Source organism: Pongo pygmaeus, chromosome 5 (assembly GCF_028885625.2).
Source record: "Pongo pygmaeus isolate AG05252 chromosome 5, NHGRI_mPonPyg2-v2.0_pri, whole genome shotgun sequence".
In the NCBI taxonomy this organism is placed as follows: Eukaryota; Metazoa; Chordata; class Mammalia; order Primates; family Hominidae; genus Pongo; species Pongo pygmaeus.
The window spans coordinates 150167094-150194712 of record NC_072378.2 but is presented as its reverse complement, the minus strand read 5'-3'; the positions used below and the strand labels follow the sequence as shown (position 1 = coordinate 150194712).

Sequence of the window (27619 nt, the reverse complement as noted above, 5' to 3'; positions counted from 1 at the left end):
TTATTCGAGGTACTTCCACGAGTATTTAAGGATTTTTGAATCGTTTTCTATGCGCAGTGACCTGCAACTGCTTAGGTGTGGTTTCAAGGTGGTTTCTACTGCATTGATTTTGTTCTATTTTTGCGCTTAAATTTTACACTGCACAATTATTGAACACAAGAAAATACTGACATTGCAGATTAGGAGCAAGTCCTACTGCTCAAAGGCCAAAGCGCTCTTGCCTTTGCTCAGAGCCGCACTGTGAGATGGGGAGGCCTCTCCGTCTAGATTCTCCCAGTTTGCGTACTGACTGTGCCCACACTGGCTACCGATGAGAATTGACTCTCTGCAGCCACCGTATCCCTCCTAAAGTCCCATCCAATCAGGGTTCCGCGGGAAGAGGCGGGGCTGAGAGGCGCGCATTGTGCTTGCTTTTTGCAGTACCTGCTGCGGCTGCTTTCGGTATGGAGGAAATTTATGCGAAGTTTGTGTCTCAGAAAATCAGCAAAACCCGCTGGCGACCCCTGCCTCCGGGAAGTTTACAGACCGCGGAGACTTTCGCTACAGGATCTTGGGACAATGAGGTATCGCCGCTGATAGGGACGAGCCCCTACCTCCTCCCTGTCTCCTGGCCTCCCGCGCGCCAACTCCCACCTTCTGTTTCTTCTCGCACTTCTAGGTCCCCCAGACCCGTGTCTCAGGCGCGGTTGCTCCGTAGCTCAGAGGCGGTGATGGCATGCCTGAGCCTCGTATCTCGTTGTGTTTTAAACTCACCATACCATTTGAGATGTTTTGGAGCAACATTTCCGGACGGGAGCACAACTTTTATTTTCCGAGAGTTGACGTTTATGTCATCTCAAGACAAAACTTCTTATTTTACAGGAAAATTATGTTTCACTGTGGTCTATCGGAGATTTTGGAAACTTGGACTCTGATGGAGGGTTTGAAGGAGACCATCAGTTATTGTGTGATATCAAACACCATGGTGATGTAATGGATTTACAGGTAAATCTGTGTAGCATCCAAAAGCTAACTTTGAAAGTCCTGAGTAATACATTTAAACAAACAGAGCATCGTAAAAGTTGTCTGGTGTCACCCCTCGTTTACAGAAAACTGAGTGCTCTGTAAGTTATGATTTGCCCAACATCATTTAGCCATTTAGTGGCAGAAAAAGGACTGGGAAAGGGGATGTAGATTTAATCATGCTTTTTTATTAATTGACTATCGACTATGTTTTAAATACCGTTTGGGGAGCTTTACAAAAATTAATTATTGTTGCATGCCAGTGAATCAAGTATCGTTACTTTGTTTACTAATGAGAAAATTGAGACTAATATATCTTGAGCATGTACTATGTGACAGATACTGTGCAGGGGGATAGCATCATTTTGTTTTTTGAATTCTCATAACAATTCCCTAAGTAGAGATTAGTGCTCCCGTTTTAAAGATTTACCACGATTTAGTGAACTTAACTTGGCCAAAGTCTCAAAACCAGTAGTGAGTGGTGGGGATGAAATTGAGTTTTCTTTTTTTTTTTTAAGATGGAGTCTCGCTCTGTCACCCAGGCTGGAGTACAGTGGCATGATCTGGGCTCACTACAACCTCCGCTTCCCGGATTCAAGCGATACTCCTGCCTCAGCCTCCCGGGTAGCTGGGACTACAGGCGCATGCCACCATACCCGGCTAATTTTTTGTATTTTTAATAGAGACGGGGTTTCACCGTATTAGCCAGGATGGTCTCGATTTCCTGACCTGGTGATTTGCATGCTTCGGCCTCCCAAAGTGCTGGGATTACAGGAGTGAGCCACGGCACCCCGCCGAAATTAAGTTTTCAAATCCTCGTGTGGAGAGCCCCTGCATTTTCCATAGAAAGATACCTAGCCCTGGCGCGCGCTTGTAATCCCAGCTACTCGGGAGGCTGAGGCAGGAGAATCGCTTGAACCCGGGCGCAGAGGTTGCAGTGAGCCGAGAGTGCCCTAGCTTGGGCAACAAGAGCGAAACTCTGTCTCAAAAAAAAAAAATTAATTAATTAAATAAAATAAAATAAAATAAAAAAGAAAGCTATCTAGCTCTAGGAAAGATACATTTTTTTTTTTTGGAGACGGAGTCCACCCGAGCTGGAGTGCAGTGGCGCAAGCTCAGCTTACTGCAACCTCTGCCTCCTGGGTTCAAGCAATTCTCCTGCCTCAGCCTCCCAAGTAGCTGGGACAACAGGCACGTGCCACCATGCCCGGCTAATTTTTGTATTTTTAGTAGAGATGGGGTTTCACCATGTTGGCCAGGCTGGTCTTGAACTCCTGACCTCGTGGTCCACCCGGCTTGGCCTCCCAAAGTGCTGGGATTACAGGTGTGAGCCACCATGCCCAGACGATATTTTCCTTTTCTTTTTTTTTTTTTTCTTTCTGAGACGAGTCTTGCTCTGTCACCCAGGCTGGAGTGCAGTGGCACGATCTCGGCTCACTGCAACCCCACCTCCTGGGTTCAAGTGATTCTTCTGCCTCAGCCTCCCGAGTAGCTGGGAGTACAGGTGCATGCCACCATGCCCAGCTAATTTTTGTATTTTTAGTAGAGACGGGGTTTCAACATTGGCCAGGCTGGTCTCGAACTCCTGACCTCGTGATCCGCCTGCCTTAGCCTCCCAAAGTGCTGGGATTACAGGCGTCAGCCACCGTGCCTGGCTTTTCTTTTTTAAAATTTTTATTCTTTTTTTGAAACTGAGTCTTGCTCTGTCAACTAGGCTGGAATGCAGGGGCTCAATCTTGACTCACTGCAACCTCCACTTCCCTACAACCCCAACTCATTTTTGTATTTTTGTAGAGACGAGGCCTTGCCATCTTGGGCAGGGTGGTCTTGAACTCCTGAGCTCAAGCGATCCATCTGCCTAGGCCTCCCAAAATGCTGGGATTACAGGCGTGAGCCACCGCACCCAGCCAGGAATAATATTTTCCTAAGGTTTTATTGTGTTGGTCCCAAATTAAGTCAATTGTGGGTGAATGTGTCCAGGAAAAAATATTGTTTATTCATGAAAATACTTTGTATGGCAGTTTGGCCTTTCAGCTTCATTAACACATTTTATTTGCTTAGCACTCATAGGCTCTTTGCTTTTTAAAATTGTTATAAGATTTGCTACTAATTGAGTTAAATAAACAAATGGACTTTCTCCCTGCTAATATTTCTGAATCTTTAACAAGCAGAAATTTTCTCTTTAGTTTTTTGACCAGGAAAGAATTGTCGCTGCTTCATCAACAGGATGTGTAACAGTTTTCCTTCACCATCCAAATAACCAGGTAAAGAACTTTAGTTTGAAAAGTGATTTTCTTTTTTTTTTTTTTTGAGACGGAGTTTTGCTCTTGTTGCCCGTGCACTGGAGTGCAGTGGCGCAATCTCGGCTCACCGCAGCCTCTACCTTCCAGGTTCAAGTGATTGTCCTGCCTCAGCCTCCCAAGTAGCTGGGATTACAGGCACGTGCCACCACGCCCGGCTAATTTTATATTTTTAGTAGAGATGGGGTTTCTCCATGTTGGTCAGGCTGATCTCACCTGACCTCAGGTGATCAGCCCTCTTCGGCCTCCCAAAGTGCTGGGATTACAGGTGTGAGCCACCGCGCCCAGCCAAAGGTAACCTTTCTAAGAGACATGCCTAGTTAATATAAGACCCAGTTCATGTTAAGGGTTTTTTTGAGTCATTTAGAAAAAGCTATAGAGATTAATATTTTATTTATTTATTTTATTTTTTATTTTTTATTTCTTGAGGCAGAGTCCCTCTCTGTCACCCAGGCTGGAGTGCAGTGGTGCGATCTCTGCTCACTGCAACCTGCACCTCCCTGGTTCAAGCAATTCTCCACCTCAGCCTTCCAAGTAGCTGGGATTACAGGCGCGTGCCACCACACCTGGCCAATTTTTGTATTTTTAGTAGAGACGGGATTTTGCCATATTGCCCAGGCTGGTCTCGAACTCCTGATCTCAGATGATCTGCCTGCCTTGGCCTCCCAAAGTGCTAGGATTACAGGCATGAGCGACAGCCATGGGCCGGATATGTATATTTTAGATGTAGGTTAATTCACATAAGAATACAAAGAGTTGCTTTTGAACATCCAACTGCTTGATCCCTAAAAGTCATTACTGTAGTTTGAGATAAATGTGGGGCATTATTAAACAATATTCCTTTTGAATCTAATTCAGTAGGTATAGAACTTTGATGGCAGTAGTTTCTAGATTTCATTATTCTAAAGGAGAAAGGAGTGATTGATTCTTGTAGAAGGGTGTGAGTCAGAATTTGAAGATACTTTTGTTGGGAAGAAGTGCTAATTCCTTAGTACTTTGCTTTAATAGTATCCTCATTTCTGATGCCTAGACTCTGTCAGTCAACCAGCAGTGGACTACAGCTCACTACCACACAGGCCCTGGCAGTCCTTCCTATAGCAGCGCACCATGTACAGGTGTTGTGTGCAACAACCCAGAAATCGTTACAGTTGGAGAGGATGGTCGAATAAATCTCTTCAGAGCTGATCACAAGGAAGCTGTAAGAACCATAGGTAAGAAAAATCCCAGCCTGGCCAACATGGCGAAACCTCGTCTCTACTAAAAATACAAAAGTTAGGCTGGGTGTGGTGGCTCACCCCGGCAATCACAGCACTTTGGGAGGCCGAGGCAGGTGGATCACCTGAGGTTGGGAGTCCGAGACTAGCCTGACCAACGTGGAGAAACACCGTCTCTACTAAAACTACAGAATTTGCCGGGCATGGTGGCACATGCCTGTAATCCCAGCTACTCAGGAGGCTGAGGCAGGAGAATCGCTTGAACCCGGGAGGCAGAGGTTGCAGTGAGTGGAGATTGCACCATTGCACTCCAGCCTGGGCAACAAGAGTGAAACTCTGTTTAAAAAAAAAAAAAAAGAAAAGTTAGCCAGGCGTGGTGGCGCATGCCTGTAATCCCAGCTACTCAGGAGGCTGAGGCAGGAGAATTGCTTGAACCTGAGAGGCGGAGGTTGCGGTGAGCTATGATGGCACTCTGCACTCCCACCTGGGCGACAGAGGGAGACTGTTTCAAAAAAAGAAAAATCATTGTATTCCTTTCATCCATCAGAGTAATTGAGCACTTACCATATACTAAGTAAATACTGCCAGGCACGGTGGCTCATGCCTGTTAACCCCAGCATTTTGGGAGGGTGAGGTGGGCAGATCACGAGGTCAAGAGATCGAGATCATCCTGGCCAACATGGTGAAAATCCGTCTCTACTGAAAATAACAAAAATTAGCTGGGTGTGGTGGCGCACACCTGTAGTCCCAGCTACTCGGGAGGCTGAGGCAGGAGAATCGCTTAACCCCGGGAGGCAGAGGTTGCAGCGAGCCAAGATTACACCACTGCATGCTAGCCTTGTGACAGAACGAGACTCCATCTAGAAAAAAAAAAAAGTAAACAATGTTAAGTGATTGAGGGATGTAAAAATATATGGCCGGGTGCAGTGGCTGACGCCTATAATCCCAGCACCTTAGGAGGCAAAGGCGAGCAGATCATTTGAGGCCAAGAGTTTGAGACCAGCCTGGCCAACGTTGCAAAACCCCATCTCTACTAAAAATACAAAAATTAGCTGGGCATGGTGGCACACGCCTGTAATCCCAGCTGCTTGGGAGGCTGAGGCATGAGAATTGCTTGAACCTGAGAGACTGAGAGGCTGCAGTGAGCCAAGATCACGCCACTGCACTCCAGCCTGGGTGACAGAGCAAGACTCTGTCTCAAAAAAATATATGTACATATGCAGACACACACACACACGCGAGGCAGGATCCCTTTGTCAAGACAGTATGTTGATGAGACCAGTATGAATGACTGACTAGAGGAAACAGAAACCTTTTTTTGGGGGGTGAGAGGGCATTATCAGATAAAACATCTGGAAGCAGGTAGTAATTAATAGTTTTTCTAGGTTCTAGACCTTAAGTAATACTAAAAGATGGTGTGCTAGACAAAGGGAATAGGCTAGAGGCAGGATAACATTCAGAGAATGACAAAAAGTATAGTTTGACCCGACTTTAGATATTTATGTAGGAGAGATGAAAGATGAAGCAAGAGAGTAGTAAACTGGGGCCAGATTGCAAAGAGTCTGTAATGCAAAAATCACAGAGGTTACATCTTTTAGGTGGAAAACTAAGTGTATTGGTTCTGAACTATGCTTCGGCCAGACTTCTCTGAGGAAATTAAACTGTCGACCACTCTAGACCTTTTAAATCAGAATCTCTAGGAATTGAGCCCATGAATCCATTTTGTGTGTGTGTGTGGGTTTTTGTTTGTTTGTTTTTTTAGATGGAGTCACGCTCTGTCACCAGGCTGGAGTGCAGTGGCACGACCTCAGCTCACTGCAACCTCCACCTCCCGGGTTCACACGATTCTCCAGCCTCAGCCTCCCGGGCAGCTGGGACTACAGGCGCACGCCACCACACCCAGCTAATTTTTGTATTTTTAGTAGAGACGGGCTTTCAACATGTTGGCCAGGATGGTCTTGATTTCTTGACCTTGTCATTTGCCTGCCTCGGCCTCCCAAAGTGCTGGGATTACAGGCGTGAGCCACTGTACCTGGCCTTTTGTGTTGTTTATTATGATTTTCATTTCTGAGTTAAGTTGCATTACTTTTTTTTTTTTTTTTGAGACAGGGCCTTGCTCTGTCACCCAGGCTGGAGTGCAGTGGCATGATCCCAGCTCACTGCAACCTCTGCCTCCCAGGTTCAAGCGATCCTCCCACCTCAGCCTTCCAGGGATGTGGGACTACAGATGCACACCACCATGCCCAGCTGATTTTTGTAGAAACGAGGTTTCACCATATTGCCCAGGCTGGTGTCACACTCCTGGGCTCAAGTGGTCTGCCCACCTCGGCCTCCCGAAGTGCTGAGATTACAGACGTGACCCACTGCACTGGGCGACATTACTTATTTGTTAATTAATGACCATTGCCTGGTGGCAGTGTAGAGGAGTGGCACAAACTAAAGTCCATAAAGTATATGTTAAATTATGAGGCGTAAGTTCTAAACACTAGGAAATCAACAAAAAGGACCATTATGACAATAAGGAATGACTTCATGGAGAGGGCGAGAGTTGATGAGGGTGAAAATGAGTAGATTTGGGATGAGTCTGCAGAATAATACAAGGTTAGAATGAGCTCTGTAGGAAGCACTGGGGTTTGGCTCAATAGAATGGGAGTTCTAGGTCAGGGACTAGTGGGAAGTAAGATTGGGTTTAGAGGAGCTTGAACAACTCTCTCAGAAATGCAGGGTAACAATCTTAAGAGTTAAAAAGAAATGTATGAAAACTCAGCCTTCCATTTAGAAAACAGTTCAAGGCCGGGCCTAGTGGCTCACGCCTGTAATCCTAGCACTTTGGGAGGCTGAGTCAGGTGGATCACCTGAGCTCAGGAGTTCGAGACCAGCCTGGCCAACGTGGTGAAACTCCGTCTCTACTAAAAATACAAAAATTAGCCAGGCATGGTGGCATGTACCTGTAATCCCAGGTACTAGAGAGGCCGAGGCAAGAGAATCGCTTGAACCTGGGAGGCGGAGGTTGTAGTGAACCCAGAGTGCGCCACTGCCCTCTAGCCTGGGCAACAGAGCAAGATCCGTCTCGAAAAAGAAAAGGAAAACAGTAGGCCAGGCGTGGTGGCTCACGCCTGTAATCCCAGCATTTTGGGAGGCCGAGGCTGGTGGATCACCTGAGGTCGGGAGTTCAAGACCAGCCTGACCAACATGGAGAAACCCAGTCTCTACTAAACATACAAAATTAGCGGGGTGTGGTGGCACATTTCTGTAATCCCAGCCTTCTCGGGAGGCTGAGGCAGGAGAATAGCTTGAATCCGAGAGGTGGAGATTGCGGTGAGCTGAGATTGTGCCATTGCAGTCCAGCCCGGGCAACAAGAGCAAAACAAAAAAAAAGAAACAGAAAACAGCTCAGATGTCCTGTGAGTAAATATTTTTCCCATCCAAAGAAAATCCATTTAAACATAAACATTAACCATGCATTTTTCTATAGAAATTTAAATTATAAGTTACTGGAAATTGTAATATATCAATCCATGAAAGGAGTGTGATTTAAAATTTTCTTGGAAAAAAAGGGGACTCATTAACACATACTACCATTTTTTAAATTTTTAGACAATGCAGATAGTAGTACACTCCATGCTGTAACCTTTCTTCGAACTCCTGAGATTCTTACTGTAAATTCAATTGGACAGTTGAAAATATGGGATTTCAGACAACAAGGAAATGAGCCTTCTCAGATATTGTCACTGTAAGTGTTGATTTGTAATTTCAGTAATGTAGTCCACAAATTAATGTGTTAGGTTGTTTATAGCTACTGGCTTTAAGCCATATTGTATTTTAATTGCATTTTAAGAGAGAGATCCCTGATTAAAATTTGGTAGAGCAAGCATAACTTGATGGGGTTGATACTACTATGCTTCATTTAGTAATTATTTGTTATAGTGATTCAGAGCCTTTACTCTTTGAAGTTTGTATTGTTTCATGGAGAACTTAACTTCTGCTCTTTCAGTGATTGTTTAATGGATAAAATATACTCCAGATGTAATGACTGGGGGAAAAATATAATTCCAAATATTTTTTCTGAGCAGAAATCCCCCTTTTTAGGTGTACAACCTTCTCTCCTAAGAAAATAGAATGTGTCACACTGAAAAAATAGTTACATAAACTAAGCATTAAATAAGATGATAAATAATATTTAGTGTAATTGATGTATGAGTTTTTAAATAATCTAATAAGTGGAAATGTGATTTGTACATCTTACCATCGGATTGTCTTTCATTCCATGTCTCCAAGTTGAAGTGAAAATGAATAATTGTGGAATTATTTCAAAATTGTAGTATTTAGAAATATATCTAATTTAGTTCATTTTTTTTGGTATCATTAAGATTCAGCCAGGCCGGGTGTGGTTGCTCATGCTTGTAATCCCAGCACTTTGGGAGGCCGAGGCGGGCAGATCACTTGAGGTCAGGAGTTCAATACCAGCCTGGCCAACACGGTTAAACCCCGTCTCTACTAAAAATACAAAAACTAGCCAGGCATGGTGGCGCGTGCCTATAGACCCAGCTACTCAGGAGGCTGAGGCAGGAGAATCACTTGAACCTGGGAGGCAGAGTTTGCAGTGAGCCAAGATCACGCCATTGCACTCCAGCCTGGGCAACAAGAACAAAACTCTGTCTCAAATAAAAAAAGATTCAGCCAGTAGCTCCATCCACTAAGTTGTCACTTAGTTACCATGTAAAACATGTTTCTTGGCTGAGTATAGTGACTCATGCCTGTAATCCCAACATTTTGGAAGGATTATCTGCGGTAAGAAGTTTGAGACCAGCTAGAGTAACACAGTGAGACCCCATCTCTACAAAAATTTCTTAAAATAGCCTGGCACGGTAACATGTGCCTGTAGTCCTAGCTACTTGGGAGGTTGAGGCAAAAGGCTCTTTTGAGCCCAGCTTGCAGCAAGCTGTAGATAGGCCATTGCACTCTAGCCTGGGTGACAAGACCCTGTCTCTTTTTTTTTTTTTTTTTTTGAGACAGAGTCTTACTCTGTCACCCAGGCTGGAGTGCAGTGGCATGATCTTGGCTCACTGCAACTTCTGCCTACCGGGTTCAAGCGATTCTCATGCCTCAGCCTCCCAAGTAGCTGGAACTACAGGCATGTGCCACCGTGCCTGGCTAGTTTTTGTATTTTTAGTAGAGATGGGGTTTCGCCATTTTGGCCTGGTTGGTCTTGAACCTCAAGTCATCCATCTGCCGTGGCCTCCCAAAGTGCTGGGATTACAGGTGTGAGCCACTGAGCCTGGTCTCTTAAAAAACAAAAAAAACAGGCTAGGCACAGTTACCAGTCATCTCAGCACTTTGGGAGGCCAGGGTGGCTAGATCACTGGAGCCTGGGAGTTTGAGACCAACCTGGGCAACATGGAGAAACCTCATCTCTACAAAAATACAAAAAGTTAACCAGTTATGATGGTACACACATGTACTCCCAGCAACTCAGGAGGCTGAGGTGGGAGGATACCTGAGCCCAGGGAGTTTGAGCCTACAGTGAGCAATGATTGTAGCACTGCATTCCAGCCTGGCTAAGTGAGGCTTTGTCTCAAAACAAACAAACAAAAAATGTGTTTCCTGTGTTACACAAAGATAAATTATACTTTATTTGATTTTGATGTCATTGTTATCTCCCACAAAAGGACTGGTGACCGAGTGCCACTCCACTGTGTTGATAGACATCCCAACCAACAGCATGTTGTAGCTACTGGTGGCCAAGATGGAATGTTGAGTATTTGGGATGTTAGACAAGGTACTATGCCTGTATCTCTGCTGAAGGCTCATGAAGCTGAAAGTAAGTATTGTGGAGATACAGAAAGTTTATATTGGGTGAGTTATATGACATATAATAAGCACCTTTCCATAATGATACATGTGGATCATTTTACATCGTAGCTTTTAATGGCGGAATTGTATAAATTTAAATAATTATGTAATTTCTTTTTACTTGACATTTAAGTTCTTTAACATTTGTTTTTGTTTTGTTAGAGGCAGAGCTTCACCCTTGTTGCCCAGGCTGGAGTGCAATGGTGCTATCTTGGCTCACCGCAATGTCCGCCTCCTGGGTTCAAGCGATTCTCCTACCTCAGCCTCCCGAGTAGCTGGGATTACAGGCATGCACCACCACACCTGGCTAATTTTATATTTTTAGTAGAGACTGGGTTTCTCCATGTTGGTCAGGCTGGTCTTGAACTCCTGACCTCAGGTGATCCGCCCAGCTCAGCCTCCCAAAGTGCTGGGTTTGCAGGCATGAGCCACCGTGCCTGGTTTTTTTTATTTTTAAAAGACAGGGTCTGGCTCTGTTGTCCAGGCTGGAGTGCAGTGGTACAGTCACGGCTCACTACAGCCTTGACTTCCAGGGCTCAGGTGATCCTCCCGCGTCAGCCTCCGAAGTAGATAGAACTATAGGTGTGTGCCACCATGCCTAGCTGATTTTTTGTTGGTTTTTTTTTTTTTTTGTAGATATGGGGTTTCACTTTATTGCCCAGGCTGGTCTGAAACTCCTGGGCTCAATCAAGTGATCCTCAGGAAGTGCTGAGATTACAGGTATGAGTTATGAGCCACCACACCAACCACAGGTTTCATTCTTATATCCAAAACTGTAGTGAGAATCCTTAGATATTTATCTCTGTGTATTTTTTTTTGGAGACAGGGTCTCTCTCTGTTGCCTAGGCCAGAGGCAGTAGTGGTGTGATCATAGCTTATTGCAGCCTCGAACTCCTGGACTTACACGATTCTCCCAAAGTGCTGGGTATAGCCATTATGCCCATGCCCAGCCTTATGTACTTATTTTCTTAGGATAATTTTTTAGAAATAGAATTGCTAGGCCAAACATTTTGCATAGCGCATTGACAGATTTTTCTACACAAAAATAGTACCAGTTTAAGCCAGGCACATTGGCACATGCCTGTAGTTCCAGGCTCCTCCTACTCAGGAGCCTGAGGCAGGAAGATTGCTTGAGCTCAAGAGTTTGAGGCCAGCTTAGGCAACATAACCTCTTTAAAGAGTTAATAATACTAGTTTAATCCAGGTGGGTGGCATGCACCAGCTTCTCAGGAGGCCGAGGCAGGAGGATTGCTTGAGTCCAGGAATTCAAGGCTGTAGTGCATTATGATTGCACCTATGCACTCCAGCCTGGACGATATAGTGAGACCCCACTCCCTGAAAAAAGGTGATAAAAATCATACCATTTTATGCCATAGTGAAGTGTGCAAGAATGCCCTTTTCCCATGCAAATGCAGGCTGTTTGTCATATTTGTTAATAAATGTTGTGCTCCTCAATTTATTGTTGCATCACATTATTTTTTTAACATGAACAATAGATTTATAAGCTTTTTTTTTTTTTCTTTTGATTCTGGTGGAGATGATTTAGCCGGACAGAAATTTTTCATTTTCTCACTCTGTCTTTGATATCATGCCAGAATGGATTATACTTTTTTTTTTTTTTTTTGAGACAGAGTCTTGCTCTGTCGCCCAGGCTGGAGTGCAATGGCACAATTGCGGCTCACTGAAACCTCCGCCTCCTGGGTTCAAGCCATTCTTCTGCCTCAGCCTGCCTAGTAGCTGGGACTAAAGGCATGTGCCACCATGCCTGGCTAATTTTTGTATTTTTAGTAGGAATGGGGTTTCACCATGTTGGCCAGGCTGGTCTCAAACTCCTGACCTCAGGTGATCTGCCTGCCTTGGCATCCCAAAGTGCTGGGATTACAGGTGTGAGCCACTGCACCCGGCCCTATATATTTTTTTTAAAATGGGGTCTCTCTCACCCAGGTTGGAATGCAGTGGCGTGATCACAGCCCACTGCAGCCTCAGCCTTGCCTCCCTGGCTCAATCAATCCTCCCACCTCAGCCTCTCGAGTAGCTGAGGCTACAGGCACACACCCCCACTACACCCGGCTAATTTTTTATTTTTTGTACAGACAGGGTCTTACTACGTTGTCCAGGCTGGAGTGCAGTGGCATGGTACCTCACTTAAGCTTCAACCTCCTGGGGTCAGGTGATCCTCTTGCCTTGCCCTTCTGAGTAGCTGGGACTATGGGTATGTGCCACTACACCTAGCTAATTTTTTTTATTATTAGATTTCTATAGAAATTATGATTCCATAAAAGATTTTGAGGAAATGATGGCCGGGGGCGGTGGCTTATGCTTGTAATCCCAGCACTTTGGGAGGCCGAGGCAGGTGGATCACCTGAGGTCAGGAGTTCGAGACCAGCCTGACCAACATGGAGAAAGCCCGTCGCTACTAAAAATACAAAATTAGCCGGGTGTGGTGGCACATGCCTGTAATCCCAGCTACTAGGGAGGCTGAGGCAGGAGAGTCACTTGAACCTGGGAGGCAGAGGTTGTGGTGAGCCAAGATCGCACCATTGCACTCCAGCCTGGGCAACAAGAGTGAAACTCCGTCTCAAAAAAAAAAAAAAGATTTTGAGGAAATGAGGAGGACTGGTATCTTTCAGAATTGAATGTGATTTTGGAATATATAGAATTTCTTTGGGGCTGGGCACGGTAGTTCATGCCTGTAATTCTAGCACTTTGGGAGTCCAAGGCAAACAGATCGCTTGAGCCCAGTTGTTTGAGACCAGCCTGGGCAACATGGAGAAACCCCGTGTCTGTTAAAAATACAAAAGTTACCCAGGTATGGTGATACATGCCTGTAGTCCTAGCTACTCAGGAGGCTGAGCTAGGCGGATTGCTTAAGCCTCGGAGGTCAAGGCTGCAGTGAGCCATGACTATGCCATTCTGCACTCCAGCCTGGGCGCCAGAGCAAGACCCTGTTTCAAAAAGAGAGAGAGAATTTCTTTGAGTTGAATTATGTAGAAGTTTGTCACTGACCTATGTTCCTAAAGTATGAAGCATAAATATGTGGGCTAAGAAATAGTTTCTCTTAATAAATAATCAACAAATAAAAAATAAAAAGCCCTCCATCTGAAACTGGATCCAAATTCTTGGAACATTTCCAAAGTTTGGTTTGCTAGAAGTCAGTTGCTATTTCTGTGGTAAAGACCAGAAGTATTCAGAATCTTGGCATTAACCAATATTGGATATTGCCTCTTAGAAATTCATTTTTATATTTCATTAGGGTCTTTCTCAGTTTTTCCAGTAATATAATCTTCATATATTAATGACACAGGAATTGAAAAACAAGGCAACTTACCAATTTAAAAAAAAACTTTTCCGTAAAAGACAGTCATTCCTAGCTGGGCACACACCTGTAATTCCAGCACTTTTGGGAGGCTGAGGCAGGAGGATTGCTTGAGGCCAGGAGTAGAAGACCAAGGTAGACAACATAGCAAAACCCCGTCTCTATTTAAAAAAATAAAAATAAAATAAGCTTTTTCATAAAGTAATAGGGTTAAATGTTTTAGCAATGATTTTCTTTTCTTTTTTTTTTTTTTTTTTTTTTTTTGAGACATAGTTTTGCTCTTTTTGCCCAGGCTGGAGTGCAGTGATGCAATCTCAGCTCACTGCAACCTTGCCTCCCGGGTTCAAGTGATTCTCCTACCTCAACCTCCCAAGTAGCTGGGATTACAGGCACGTGCCACCACACCGGGCTAATTTTTTGTATTTTTGGTAGAGATGGGGTTTCACCATGTTGGTTAGTTGGTCTTGAACTCCAGATCTCAGGTGATCCACTCACCTCGGCCTCCCAAAGTGGTAGGATTACAGGCGTAAGCCACTGCGCCTGGACGTTTTTTTTGTTTGTTTTTTTCCCCCCCCTTGAGACAGAGTCTCGCTTTTGTTGCCCAGGCTGGAGTGCAATGGTATGATCTTGGCTCACTGCAACCTCTGCCTCCCGGGTTCAAGCGATTCTCCTGCCTCAGCCTCCTGAGTAGCTGGGATTACAGGCGCCCATCACCATGCCTGGCTAATTTTTAGTATTTTTAGTAGAGACGGAGTTTCACCATGTTGGCCAGGCAGGTCTTGAACTCCTGACCTCAAGTGATCCATCCGTCTTGGCCTCCCAAAGTGTTGGGATTACAAGCATGAGCCACTGTGCCTGGCTACTATTTTCATTTATTTCCTTGCCCAGTATGCAAATTTAGTTGGCTTCTTTTTCCTTTCTTTTTTTTTTTTTTTTTTTTTGTCTCAGACAGAGTCTCACTTTGTCGCCCAGGCTGGAGTGCAGTGGTGCGAGCTTGGCTCACTGCAACCTCCACCTCCCAGGTTCAAGTGATTTTCCTGTCTCAGCCTCCTAAGTAGCTGGGACTACAAGCATGCGCCACCACGCCTGGCTAACCTTTGTATTTTTAGTAGAGATGGTGTTTCACCATGTTGCCCAGGCTGGTCCTGACCTCAGGTGATCCACCTGCCTTAGCCTCCTAAAGTGTTCTTTTTCCTTTCTACGTGTTATAGCCATTGGAAAGTTATGTTATGTCTTTTCTTTAATTCTGAAGCCTTTAATTTTTATGATAGACTTGAGGCTTGAAGGTATGTGATGGAGGATAATGGAAGATGATGCCAGAGAGGGGGGTTTAATGTTGTTTGTTCAGCGAATCTGCACAGGAATGAGCTTCTTGATTCTTGTCTCTTAGTGTGGGAAGTTCACTTTCACCCATCCAACCCAGATCATCTGTTTACCTGCTCTGAAGATGGATCCCTCTGGCACTGGAATGCTTCCACAGATGTACCTGAAAAGTCGTCACTCTTTCACCAAGGTAAAACTTTTTAATGAATACTGTTATGTGTACTTTTTTTTTTTTTAAGACAGAGTCTCACTCCATCACCCAGGCTGGAATGCAGTGGCACGATCTCAGCTCACTGCAACCTCCGCCTCCTGAGTTCAGGCGATTCTCGTGCCTCAGCCTCCCGAGTAGCCGGGACTACAGTCATGCACCACCATGCCTGGCTAATTTTTTTGTATTTTTAGTGGAGATGGGCTTTCACCATGTTGGCCAGGCTGGTCTCAAACTCCTGACCTCAAATGATCCGCCTGCCTCAGCCTCCCAAAGTGCTGGGATTACAGGAGTGAGCCACCACACCTGGCCTTTTTTTTGAGACAGAGTCTTAGTCACCCAGACTGGAGTGTAGTGGGGCAATCTCAGCTCACTGCAACCTCTGCCTCTCAGGTTCAAGCTTTTCTTGTGCCTCAGCTTCCCTAGTAGCTGGGATTACAGGTGTGTGCCACCACAACTGGCTAATTTTTTTGAATTTTTAGTAGAGATGGGGTTTTGCTATGTTGGCCAGGCTGGTCTCAAACTCCTGGCCTCAAGGGATCTGACCACCTCAGCCTCCCCAAAGTGCTGGGATTACAGGCATGAGCCACTGTGCCCAGCCTGTTATGTGTAATTTTATCATACTTTTATTTTGTTTTGTTTTGTTTCAGACAGTGTCTCACTCTGACATGCAGGCTGGACTGCAGTGGCATGATCACAGCTCGCTACATCGTCGCCCTCCTGGGCTCAAGTGAGCCTCCTGCCCCAGCCTCCCAAATAGCTAAGGCCAGAGATGCTTGCAACCACAACCAGCTAATTTTTTTTTTTTTTTAATTTTTTTGTAGAGATGAGCTCTCACTATGCTGCCCAGGCTGCTCTTAAACTCCTGAGCTCAAGCGATCCTCCCGCCTGGGCCTCCCGAGGTGTTGTGATTATAAGCATGAGCTGCTGTACCCAGCCATTTTATACTTTTAAATACCAAATTAGACATCCTTGTGTTTTTTACTTAATGGCAAAACATTTTTATTCTCTTGCCTCAGAGTAAATTTGAGTATCACAGGGCTTGAAATCTGACTGTCAAGTTACTTACTACTGTATGGCTGATGGCTAGAAATGCTGTAAGCTGGCTCACTTGAGACAGCCACGGTTCTCCTTTGTGAGTGCCATTAACCTTGACCCTCATGCCATAGCATAGACACAGGCAAATCTTTCATATTGCATTGCCAAGTTTGTGTGAATGGCAAGAAAAAAGTTGATATTTGATGTAACTGAGGGTACTGGTTTCTTCTCAAGTTAAATGGCCTGATCTCAGGCCGGGTATGGTGGCTCACACCTGTAATCCCAGCACTTCAGGAGGCCAAGGCAGGTGGATCACCTGAGTTTGGGAGTTCGAGACTAGCCTGACCAACATGGAGAAACCCCGTCTCTACTAAAAATACAAAATTAGCCGGGTGTGGTGGCTCATGCATGTAATCCCAGCTATTCAGGAGGCTGAGGCAGGAGAATTGCTTTTACCCGGGAGACAGAGGTTGCAGTGAGCCGAGATCGCACCATTGCACTCCAGCCTGGACAGCAAGAGCGAAACTCCGTCTCAAAAAAAAAAAAGGCCTGCTTTCCTCATTACAGTCAGTGGTAGGTTATGGTCAGCCAAAAACCATGCACTTGTTATCGGGGTTTATGTGTTTTTGCATTTTCCAAGTTTCTTGTTTTTGAGGGTTTGTCTGTGGTTCCAAAGTTCTTTTGCTTATTCATTCATTCAGAAATATTTACTGAATGCCTGCCACGTGGTAGGCATTCTTCTAGGTGTTAGGGCGTGTAACAGTGAGCAGAACGAAATGTCCACACGCGTAGAGCAAATATTCTAGTAGACAGTTAAAAAATAGATAATGTATCAGTAAGAGTCCAACGAGAATGTCAGAAACTACCTTAGATGAGAAGGAATTGGTCTCACATGTGTTAGAAGGGCTGGGAAAACAAAAGGTAATAGGAGGGGTGCTGGGAGAACAAATAGGAAGAAAAGGGAACACCCAGAAATAGTAATTGTTAGTACCCCTACTACTGCATTGTTGAAAGTGCTGTAAAAGTTTGTTCTGAATTAGGAGAAAAGGTGCTCCCTCAGCCAGGCTGGAACTACCACCAGCGTTGTTGCCAGAAACCTGGAGCAGGAAGGAGCTGCTTCTCCCCTCCGCCTTCCAGTCACCCACCATTAATACCTGCTATTGGCAAGGTCCATCTGGATGGCAGAAGGCAAAGCAGCCTGGAAAGTGAAGTTTGTCGACTTCCACCTCCTACAGTATATAGTGGAGCACAGAAAAGTGGAAAAGGAGGCCGGGCGCGGTGGCTCACACCTGTAATCCCAGCAATTTGGGAGGCCGAGGTGGGCAGATGACCTGAGGCCAGGAGTTCGAGACCAGCCTGGTCCAACATGGTGAAACTCTGTGTCTACTAAAAATACAAAAATTAGCTGGTCATGGTGGTGGGTGCCTGTAATCCCAGCTGCTCTGGAGGCTGAGGCAGGAGAATTGCTTGCACCCGGGAGTTGGAGGTTGCAGTGAGCCAAGGTCGCGCCACCGCACTCCAGCCTGGGCAACAGAGCGAGACTCCATCTCAAAAAAAAGAAAAGAAAAGAAGAAGGAAAATAACATGGCCAAATACACTGCTAATTACCATGAAGAAGAATACAGCAAAGTAGGAGGATAAAGAATAAAGACAGGGGTGAGGGGAGCTACTCTAGTGAGAGTCAGAAGAGGCCACTTGGCAGAAGGAACATTTGAGCAGAGACTTAAGAGAAGTGAAAGCATTCCAGGCAGAGGAAACAGCAAATGCTGAGGGCCTGAGACGGGCAGAGAATCACAAGGACACCACGGTTGGAGCTCAGGCAGCAGGGTACAGTGGTGGGAGATAAGGACTGGTGGCTGAGGAGCCCTGGGACTTTGTAGCCCATGATAAAGACTTTAGACTTATGGGAGGGGGAGGAGAAAAGTGGAAACAGGGAGATGAGGAAGGAGTCTTATCACAGTGGCTTGAATAATGTGTTAATCTTTACAGCGTCCAAGAGCAATGTAAAATGTAGGGGCAATAAAAGATAAACAGAAAAACTAAGGGGAAAAAAATTCTAAAACTTCTCCAGAAAAATTCTGGAGCGGAGAGCATGTGTGGAGCATGCATGCATGTCCATGCTATAACTTCATCTACAGAGAAACAAACAGTTTCATCTAAGGATTAACTAAGTATGTACTTCGTTTTTACTTCCTTCCTCCCCTAACTGCACAGTCTTGAACTTGCAAGTTTACTTTTAAGGAACCTTGGTTAGACTGGAAATAAAACTTTATTCTGTGTCTACTATTGCAAGGCACAGTATTAGACACTGTGAAAAAGTAAAACAAATATAAAATATGTATCCTGCTCTTAAGACATATTTAGTCATGGACAGAGGCATGGATAGTGCAATTAGGATATAAGAATTGTTATAAAGTAGTAAATTAATGGTACATACAAGTGCTGAGGTTTCGAGGAAAGAGAAAAACATGAAGTAGAGGTTGTCTTCAAAGTTTTCTTAGAGAAGGAAGTTCAGCCATATTTTAAAGGATCAGCAAGATTTTAAATGTACTAATCTTTAAGCTTCAACACATAGGGACTTGGCACAGAGCACTTAGCACAGAGCCTGGCACATAGTAGGTACTCAGTCATTTGTTGAGTGAATTAAATTTGTATTTATTTGATATGACAGCAAGTTGAGAGGAAAGTAAGTTGCGAAAAATGACTAAAATTGAAATATACTGCCTCTGCCTCACTTTATAGTAAGTACAGTGCGCTGTTAGAGATAAAACCTTATAATCTAGTAGTGTTCTAATCTACTTGTAAGAACATTTATCTAAAAAGCATAAGAATGAAAGATTTGAGGTAAGGCGATTATATTTTAAGAAATATAGTAACAAATATATTTAGAAATATATTTCTAGAAATGTTCATCTAGAAATATGTCTAGAAATTCTTTCTCATGATCATTTTATTTTGTTATTACCCAAGAGTTTATATTTCCATGTATTACCTACATTTTTGGTTTCTTTTTTCCTTTCTTTATTCAACTTGTCTGCTGGCCATTTTGCTACCTTTCTGAGACTTTCCATTAAAAGATGAACAGAAAGATAGTCAGTTGAAATCACCTGCTTTTCCTGAAGACTTCAAGTTTGGTATCCATATTATCCCATGGAAATTTCAATATTTAATATCACTGCATAAGCCTTTGTTCCAAAGTGGTGATGTATAATAATGGAATTATTAGCCTATTATTCTGAGAATTGAACACATTGATATCATCACCTTTCTAAATATCAGTAGAAGTTTGGATGTTTACTAATATAAAAATCATCTTGAAAGATTTCTTCCTTTTCTTTTTTTCTCCCAGGAGGAAGAAGCAGTACTTTTTTGTCTCATAGCATTAGTAACCAAGCTAATGTTCACCAGTCTGTCATTAGCTCCTGGCTCAGCACTGATCCTGCAAAAGACCGAATTGAAATCACAAGCTTACTTCCCAGTAGGTCTCTGTCTGTGAACAGTTTGGATGTTTTAGGTCCTTGTCTTGTTTGTGGAACCGATGCAGAAGCAATTTATGTTACTAGACATCTTTTTTCTTAGAAGTACTATAATTATAAGATTTCAGATAGAACATACAATTAGCCTTTTGAAATCCAACTTCTGTGCAAAATTTTATTATCAGAAAATACAAGATTTGCAGGGGAAACATCAGTAAACTACCATTAATGTCAATGCCCAGTTTTGACTTTTGTTAGCCTGACACTCCCAAACAGTTATAGAATCCGATAGATGACTGATGGCAAAAGATTGTGAACATGTGGAAGAAAATCAGTGGGATTCTGGTGCTGATGAATAGGTTGCCTTCAGAGTATTATTGACAGACAGCTTGTGGAACTAGTTCTTTATTTTTGATGTTGTGGGAATTAACACATCAGTGGTGGTTATGGGAACTACCAATGGGTTCCTACAATTTTTATCAGTAGTATGTGGAGTATATGCCTTCCTAGTGGCAGTTGCCAATGTTAACGATTATTATTTTTATTGCAAGTATTTCCTATGATCCTTCCACACTTTATTTCCTTAATAATAATAATAAACTTTTTCGGAAAGAATTGAGTAGAGCAAAAATGACAAAGATGTATAGCTGTGTTCAATTTTTTTTTTTTTTTTTTTTTGAGGCAGAGTCTTGCTCTGCTGGAGTGCGGTGGTGCAATCTCGGCTCACTGCACCCTCCACCTCCCAGGTTCAAACGATTCACCTGCCTCAGTCTCCTGAGTAGCTGGAACTACAGGTGTGCGCCACCACGCCCAGCTAATTTTTGTATTTTTAGTAGAGACAGAGTTTCACCATGTTGGCCAGGATGGTCTTGATCTCTTGACCTCATGATCCACCCACCTCGACCTCCCAAAGTGCTGGGATTACAGGTGTGAGCCACTGCACCCGGCCTGAAATTTTTTTAAGGTGAAAATGTTTTGACAAGTTGCTTTTTCAGAATAGGTTTTTGAGCAGAACTCTTTCAGCTCGTTAGACCCAACTTTGCTTTTGTTTAGCTTCACAGCATAGCTGAAAGTTGCCAAACTGGACATTGTGCAATAAAGTTGAATTCTATATTGATAAGCGAACTATTTCCATACTAAAAATGTGATAGATAAAAGTGTGATTAATCAAATGATATGATCAGAGTAAAGAATTTTGCCATTTTGATCCTTTTACTTTGTTTTAGCCACCTATAGTCTTACCAACCATCTTGATCCTTGTCTGCAGGGATAATAATGAACTAATGTAGTGTTTTAAGATAATTTAATGATACTATCTTTCCAAACTTTGTTAGATTTTAAATGTATTATTGACCTGAGACCTTAATGACAAATCACTGCTATTAGACAATTGAAGTGTTCATTTACTTTGTAATTCCAATAATCATAGTTATGGAATTATGGTAAGGTTTTGCTTTTCTGTCCTAATAAATATATATATTTTTTGAGATGGAGTTTTGCTCTTGTTGCTGAGGCTGGAGTGAAATGGCATGATCTCAGCTCACTGCAACCTCCGTCTCTTAGGTTCAAGCAATTCTACTGCCTCAGCCTCCCGAGTAGCTGGGATTACAGGTGCTCACCACCACACCCAGCTAATTTTTGTATTTTTAGTAGAGATGGGGTTTCACTGTGTTGGCCAGGCTGGTCTTGAACTGACCTCGTGATCCACCTGCCTCAGCCTCCCAAAATGCTGGGATTACAGGCTTGAGCCACCGCTCCCGGCTGATTTTTGTATTAGTAGAGACGACAGGGTTTCACCATGTTGGCCAGGGCTGGTCTCGAACTCTTGACCACAGGTAATCAGCCCACCTCGGCCTCCAAAAGTGCTGGGATTACAGGCATGAGCCACGGTGCCCTACCTATTTTCAAGTCTTTCAATGCCACTTTACCTCAGGTGTTTTGGGTTTTTGATCTGTCTATAGTAGTATTGCTGGGACTAATTTTTTAAAGACTTTTTGTTACTACTAAATAATTACAGAAAAAGCAAAGCCAAAAGAAAATTTTAAGTACTTAGAATTTCAAACAGACAATATTCTTTTCATATCTGTTTCTATCCATCAATGTATATAATTTTTTAATAAAATTGAAATATACATATTTGTGGATGCACGTTCCCTAGCAGTAAACACATTTTTTTCTATTATCATTTTGAACTGCTATGTAATATTCTAAGGTATACGTGTGTGTACCATAATTTATTTCATTTGGTTGCCTATTATTATTTCATGTTTCCAGCTTCTCACTATTATGATTAGTGCTATAACGCCTATTTGATTTAATTTGCATTTCTTTTAAAACTTGGCTTTTATTCTTGGTTTTTTTTTTGTTTTTTTGTTTTTTTGAGATGGAGTCTTGCTCTATAACTAGGCTGGAGTGCAGTGGTGTGATCTCAGCTCACTGCAACCTCGACCTCCCAGGTTCAAGCGATTCTCCTGCCTCAGCCTCCCAAGTACCTGGGATTACAGGCGTGCGCCACAACACCTGGCTAATTTTTTGTGTTTTTAGTAGAGACAGGGTTTCACTATGTTAGCCAGCCTGGTCTCAAACTCCTTACCTCAGGTGATCCACCCACCTCAGCCTCCCAAAGTGCTGGGATTACAGGCGTGAGCCACCGTGCCAGCCAAATCATTTGATTTGTTTCTTAATACTTTCTGTCCCCTGGCATCATGCTGTCCTGTCCTAGGTTTATATAAATGTTAACCTGTAATTCCTTTTATTTTGTGGTTTTGTATTTTGCATGTAATGATTGCATTTGGAATGTAATTTAATGTATCTGAAGTTTTTTTCTTTTTATTATGGATAATTTCAAACATATGAAAAGGATGGTTTTATTAACCTGTGTACTCATCGCCCAGCTTCATCAATTAACAACACACAGCCAGTCTTATCTCTGCTGCTGTTCATTCCCCACCCCTGCTCTGGATCACTGTAAAGCAAATTCCAGATGTCATTTCAATCATAATTCTTCACTGTACATCTCTGAAGGATGAGAAACACATACACACTTTTTTTTGAGGAGGGGTAGGTAGGGGAGACAGGGTCTCGCTCTGTGACCCAGACTGAAGTACAGTGGCATGATCACAGCTTACTGCAGCCTCAACCTCCCAAGCTCAAGCAATCCTCTCACCTCAGCATCCTAAGTAGCTGGGACTACAGGTGTGTGCCACCACATCCAGCTAATTTTTAAAATTTTTTTGTAGAGATAGGGTCTCACTATATTGCCCAAGCTGGTCTTGAACTCCTAGCCTCAAGCAATCCTCCTGCCTTGGTTCCAAAGTACTTGGATTACAGACCTGAACCACTGTGCCTGGCCTCTTGTCAATCTTAATATCACAAAAGTAGACAAGTAGATATTATGTGCTTCCTGATGTTATATAAAATGAGTAAATAACACCACCTATGAAATACTCTTGCCCAGAAGAAACTACTTGTCTTTCATTTTGTGGCATTCCAGGAGTAAGTAAAAACCATACACTTGTTCAGCTCAGGGTAGGTTTTTTCCTAGCACTGAAAAGTAGACCAGATAATTTAGATAATTGCTGTTACCCTAAATATCATTTTAAAGACTGTTTTCAGCCTAGCTGTCCTTCCCCAACTCCTAGCAACAAAACTGAACCTGATTTACCTGTCTTTACAGACACTACAGGAGACAAAAGAACATGTTAAATGACAACATATTGTCCTGTAGTTGTGCTATTAAGACAACATCATGTTGCCCTGTCCACCATGCTCAGCTAATTTTGTATTTTTAGTAGAGATGGGGTTTCTCCATGTTGGTCAGGCTGTCTCAAACTCCCGACCTCAGATGATCCGCCTGCCTCGGCTTCCCAAAGTGCTGGGATTACAGGCGTGAGCCACTTAATATTTGTAACCATAAGAGAAAGTATATTTTAACAGCATTACATTTCATGCCAATTGACAAGTTCTGCCAATTTTAATAAGAAACTAAGCTTTATGTAATATAACACCATAATTTATGAATTTGTTCATAGTCACTGCCTTTATTCATGAAACGGTCAAATAGAGTGTCTTTCAAGGGTTGCAGGATCTTAGAGGTAGAAAGTACCTTGGTGATTATCTCCAGCCTAAATTTCATCATCCCTTCTATGGTATTCCCAACAAATTATCATCCAACCTATACTTAAAAACATATGGTGGCCAGGCACGGTGGCTCACGCCTGTAATGCTAGCACTTTGGGAGGCCGAGGTGGGTGAAGCACCTGAGGTCAAGAGTTCGAGATCAGCCTGGCCAACATGGCGAAACCCCGTCTCCACTAAAAATGCAAAAAAAAATTAACCGGGCGTGGTGGCAGGCATCTATAACCCGAGCTACTCGGGAGGCTGAGGCAGGAGAATAGCTCCAACCCAGGAGGCAGAGGTTGCAGTGACCCAAAATCGTGCCACTTCACTCCAGCCTGGGCAAAAGAGCAAAACTCCATCTCAAAAAATATACATATATATGGAGATAAAGTTTCCCATTTTCCAATACAGTTTCACATTTGAACAGCTCTAATTGATACAGCTTTATGGCAGGGTTTTAGTGTGTGAGTGGGATCCAAAACACTCAATCCTGTAAAAGGGTACAGTCCTATTGTATGTTAACACACTGATGATGTGAGCCTATGAGATGAGCCAATCACCAGTTGTTATATTCGAATCTGCTTTGTGTTGGGATGCTTTAATGTAGGGTTTCACTAAATAAATGAATTTTCATATACTGAACTGAAATTTGCTTCCATCTGTCTTATCTCAGGAGCCACACACACAAAATTCCTCTCATCACATATTCAAATATTCAAAATTGATTATGATAGTCTCTCCAGTGAAGGTTTCCTTCTCACTCTTTCTTTCCATTTTTGGCTAAATCCTTCTTATCCTTCAAGACTCCTGCTAGGTGTCATTTTCTCCAGACAGCTTTTACTGGCCTCCAGCAATCCGGACTAAATTGCACTCTGCTTCAAAAGCCCATTGTGCAGGACTTAAATTGTGCGCAAAGCAGTGTTTTAAGGAGCCTGTCTCCCCCTACTGGGCCACAAGATCAAGAACAGGGCCTACGTCTTAGTGTAACAGTGTTTAACAGTATCTGAACCATAGTGAGCAATGAGTCACTGTTAATTGACCTTGTTTTCACAATCTTGTTTTCCCTTTAAAAATTACTCCTCTTTGTCAAAGGCCTTTTTTTTTTGAGACTTTAAGTCTCGCTCTGTCGCCCAGGCAGGAGCGCAATGGCACGATCTCAGCTCACTGCAACCTCCGCCTCCCAGGTTCAAGCGATTCTCCTGCTTTAGCCTCCCGAGTAGCAGGGATTACAAGTGTGTGCCCAGCTAATTTTTTGTATTTTTAGTAGAGATGGGGTTTCACCATATTGGCCAGGCTGGTCTTGAACTCCTGACCTCAAGTGATCCACCCTCCTCCACCTCCCAAAGTGCTGGGATTATAGGCATGAGCCACCGTGCTCGGCCAGAGGCCCTCTTTTAAGTGTGACTTCCAAGATAAACACTTTTTCATGTATTGTCTACCTTGCTGATTATGACAGAAATCTTGCCATCCTGTTAATAGGAATGATAGTCCTTTGTAATGCTGTGTCAGCTTTCTGAAGTGTTCACATGTGATACTCCTAAGCCACACTTCCTATATTCAGAAGTTAATACAAATGGTTTTTAATCCTTAATATGGGCCTTTCTTGTTCTAAGAAAAATTTCATTTCAATATAGGAAAGGACTATTTTCTTTGAATCTTTTGTAGAAGCTATTATTTTCTCCATAATTAGCCCAGCATGCTCTCTCCACTTTCATCCCATTGATTAGGAAAGATGTTTGAGACAGGATTTCACTCTGTCACCCAGGCTGGAGTGCAGTGGTGTGATCCCCAGCTCACTACAGCCTCGATATCCTGGGCCCAAGTAATCCTCCCACCTTGGTCTCCCAAGTGTCTGGGATTGCAGGCATGTACCACCAAGCCTGACTAATTTTTGCAATTTTTATTGAGATGGGGTTTCACTATATTGCCCAGGCTGGTCTTGAACTCCTGGGCTCAAGCAATCTACTTGCCTTGGCCTCCCGAAGTGCTAGGATTACAGGTAAGAGCCACCATGCCCAGCCAGAAAGATGTTAAATGAAATGAAGTTTTTAGGCCCACTGCTGGAGTCTTCTCAATTATCAATGAAACATGAATCTTTGGTATTTGGCTACAGTTACTGAAATATTTATAAAACAATTTATTGATGTTTCATTCCATTTATCTTATTTCCAAGGTTATTGTGAGAAAATGTGCTACAGTTATACTATCAAAAATTTGGCATAATTGAAAAATTCCTGGTCCTTTGTGAATAGTACTTCTATTTAATTGTATTGTGGAAACATCCTTTTAATAATCCACTCTAGACTCTTGTCCAAGAAGCATACTAAATTCAACAGTATATAGTTTATATTGAGCCTTTAGTTAAGCTTATGGCATCAATAGTATCTAGCTCAGACTAATAGAAGGTCTGGCCAGGTGCAGTGGTTCACGCCTGTAATCCCAGCACTTTGGGAGGCCAAGGTGGGTGGATCACCTGAGGTCAGGTGTTCAAGACCAACATGGCAAAACCCCGTCTCTACTAAAAACACAAAAATTAGCCTGGCCTGGTGGCAGGCACCTGTAGTCCCAGCTACTCGGGAGGCTGAGGCAGGAGAATCGCTTGAACCCAGGAGGCAGAGGTTGCAGTGAGCCGAGATTGTGCCACTGCACTCCAGCCTGGCAACACAGCAAGACTCCATCTCAAAAAAAAAAAAAAAGAAAAAATTGGGCCGGGCACGGTGGCTCACACCTGTAATTCCAGCACTTTGGGAAGCTGAGGCAGGCGGATCACCTGAGGTCGGAAGTTCGAGATCAGCCTGACCAACATGGTGAAACCCCATCTCTACTAAAAAAAAAAAAAAAAAAGAAAGAAAATTAGCCAGGCATATTGGCGCATGCCTGTAATCCCAGCTACTTGGGAGGCTGAGCCAGGAGGATTGCTTGAGCCTGGGAGGCAGAGGTGCAGTGAGTGAGCCAAGATTGCACCATTGCATTCCAGCCTGAGTGACAGAGCACGACTCAAAACTAAATTACATTAAATTTAAATGTAATTAAAATATTTTTTAAAAAATTTGTAGCTACAAAAAATCAGAAGAGTTTTTACCCCTCTATAGGGGTAGAATAAACTTTAAAAAATCTTAGCCAGAGAAGTCCTAGAGTCCATGATACACCAGTAGCAAGGCATATACCTAGCACCCAGATTTGGTTTCTTATACCATATTCCAATAAAAGGAGCCAGGGATCCTTGGAGGAATGGTGATCCCTGAACCGGGGCAAGAAATATACAAGATATCTTGGAGAACTGGGTGCGGTGGCCCAAGCTTATAATCCCGCACTTTGGGAGGCCAAGGCGGGTGGATCGCTTGAGCTCAGGACTTCAAGGCCAGCCTGGGTGACAGGGAGACCTGGTCTCTACAAAAAATACAAAAATTAGGCGTGCCGGGCACGGTGGCTCACGCCTGTAATGCCAGCACTTTGGGAGGCCGAGATGGGCAGATCATTTGAGGTCGGGAGTTCAAGACCAGCCTGACCAACATGGAGAAACCCCCTTCTCTACTAAAAATACAAAATTAGCCAGGCATGGTGGCACATGCCTGTAATCCCAGCTTCTCAGGGAGGCTGAGGCAGAAGAATTGCTTGAACCCAGCAGGCGGAGGTTGCGGTGAGCAGAGATGGCGCCACTGCACTCCAGCCTAGGCAATGAGAGAAACTTGGTCTCAAAAAAAAAAAAAATTGGACATGGTGGCCTGCGCCTGTAATCCGAAGCTACTCGGATGCTGAGGCATTACCTG

At 43.5% G+C, this 27619-nt stretch overlaps 1 protein-coding gene across 1 annotated transcript; it reads left to right on the top strand.

Annotated features, from left to right (window-relative positions):
• Positions 1–91: 91 nt before the first annotated feature.
• NUP43 (nucleoporin 43) lies at positions 92–24491 on the top strand. Its single transcript, XM_054491989.2, has 8 exons — positions 92–563; positions 862–984; positions 3189–3266; positions 4333–4513; positions 8114–8249; positions 10186–10337; positions 15076–15198; positions 19604–24491. The coding sequence occupies exons 1-8, from the start codon at positions 444–446 to the stop codon at positions 19831–19833; spliced, it is 1143 nt and encodes a 380-aa protein (XP_054347964.1). The 5' UTR covers positions 92–443; the 3' UTR covers positions 19834–24491.
• The last annotated feature ends 3128 nt before the right edge of the window (positions 24492–27619 follow it).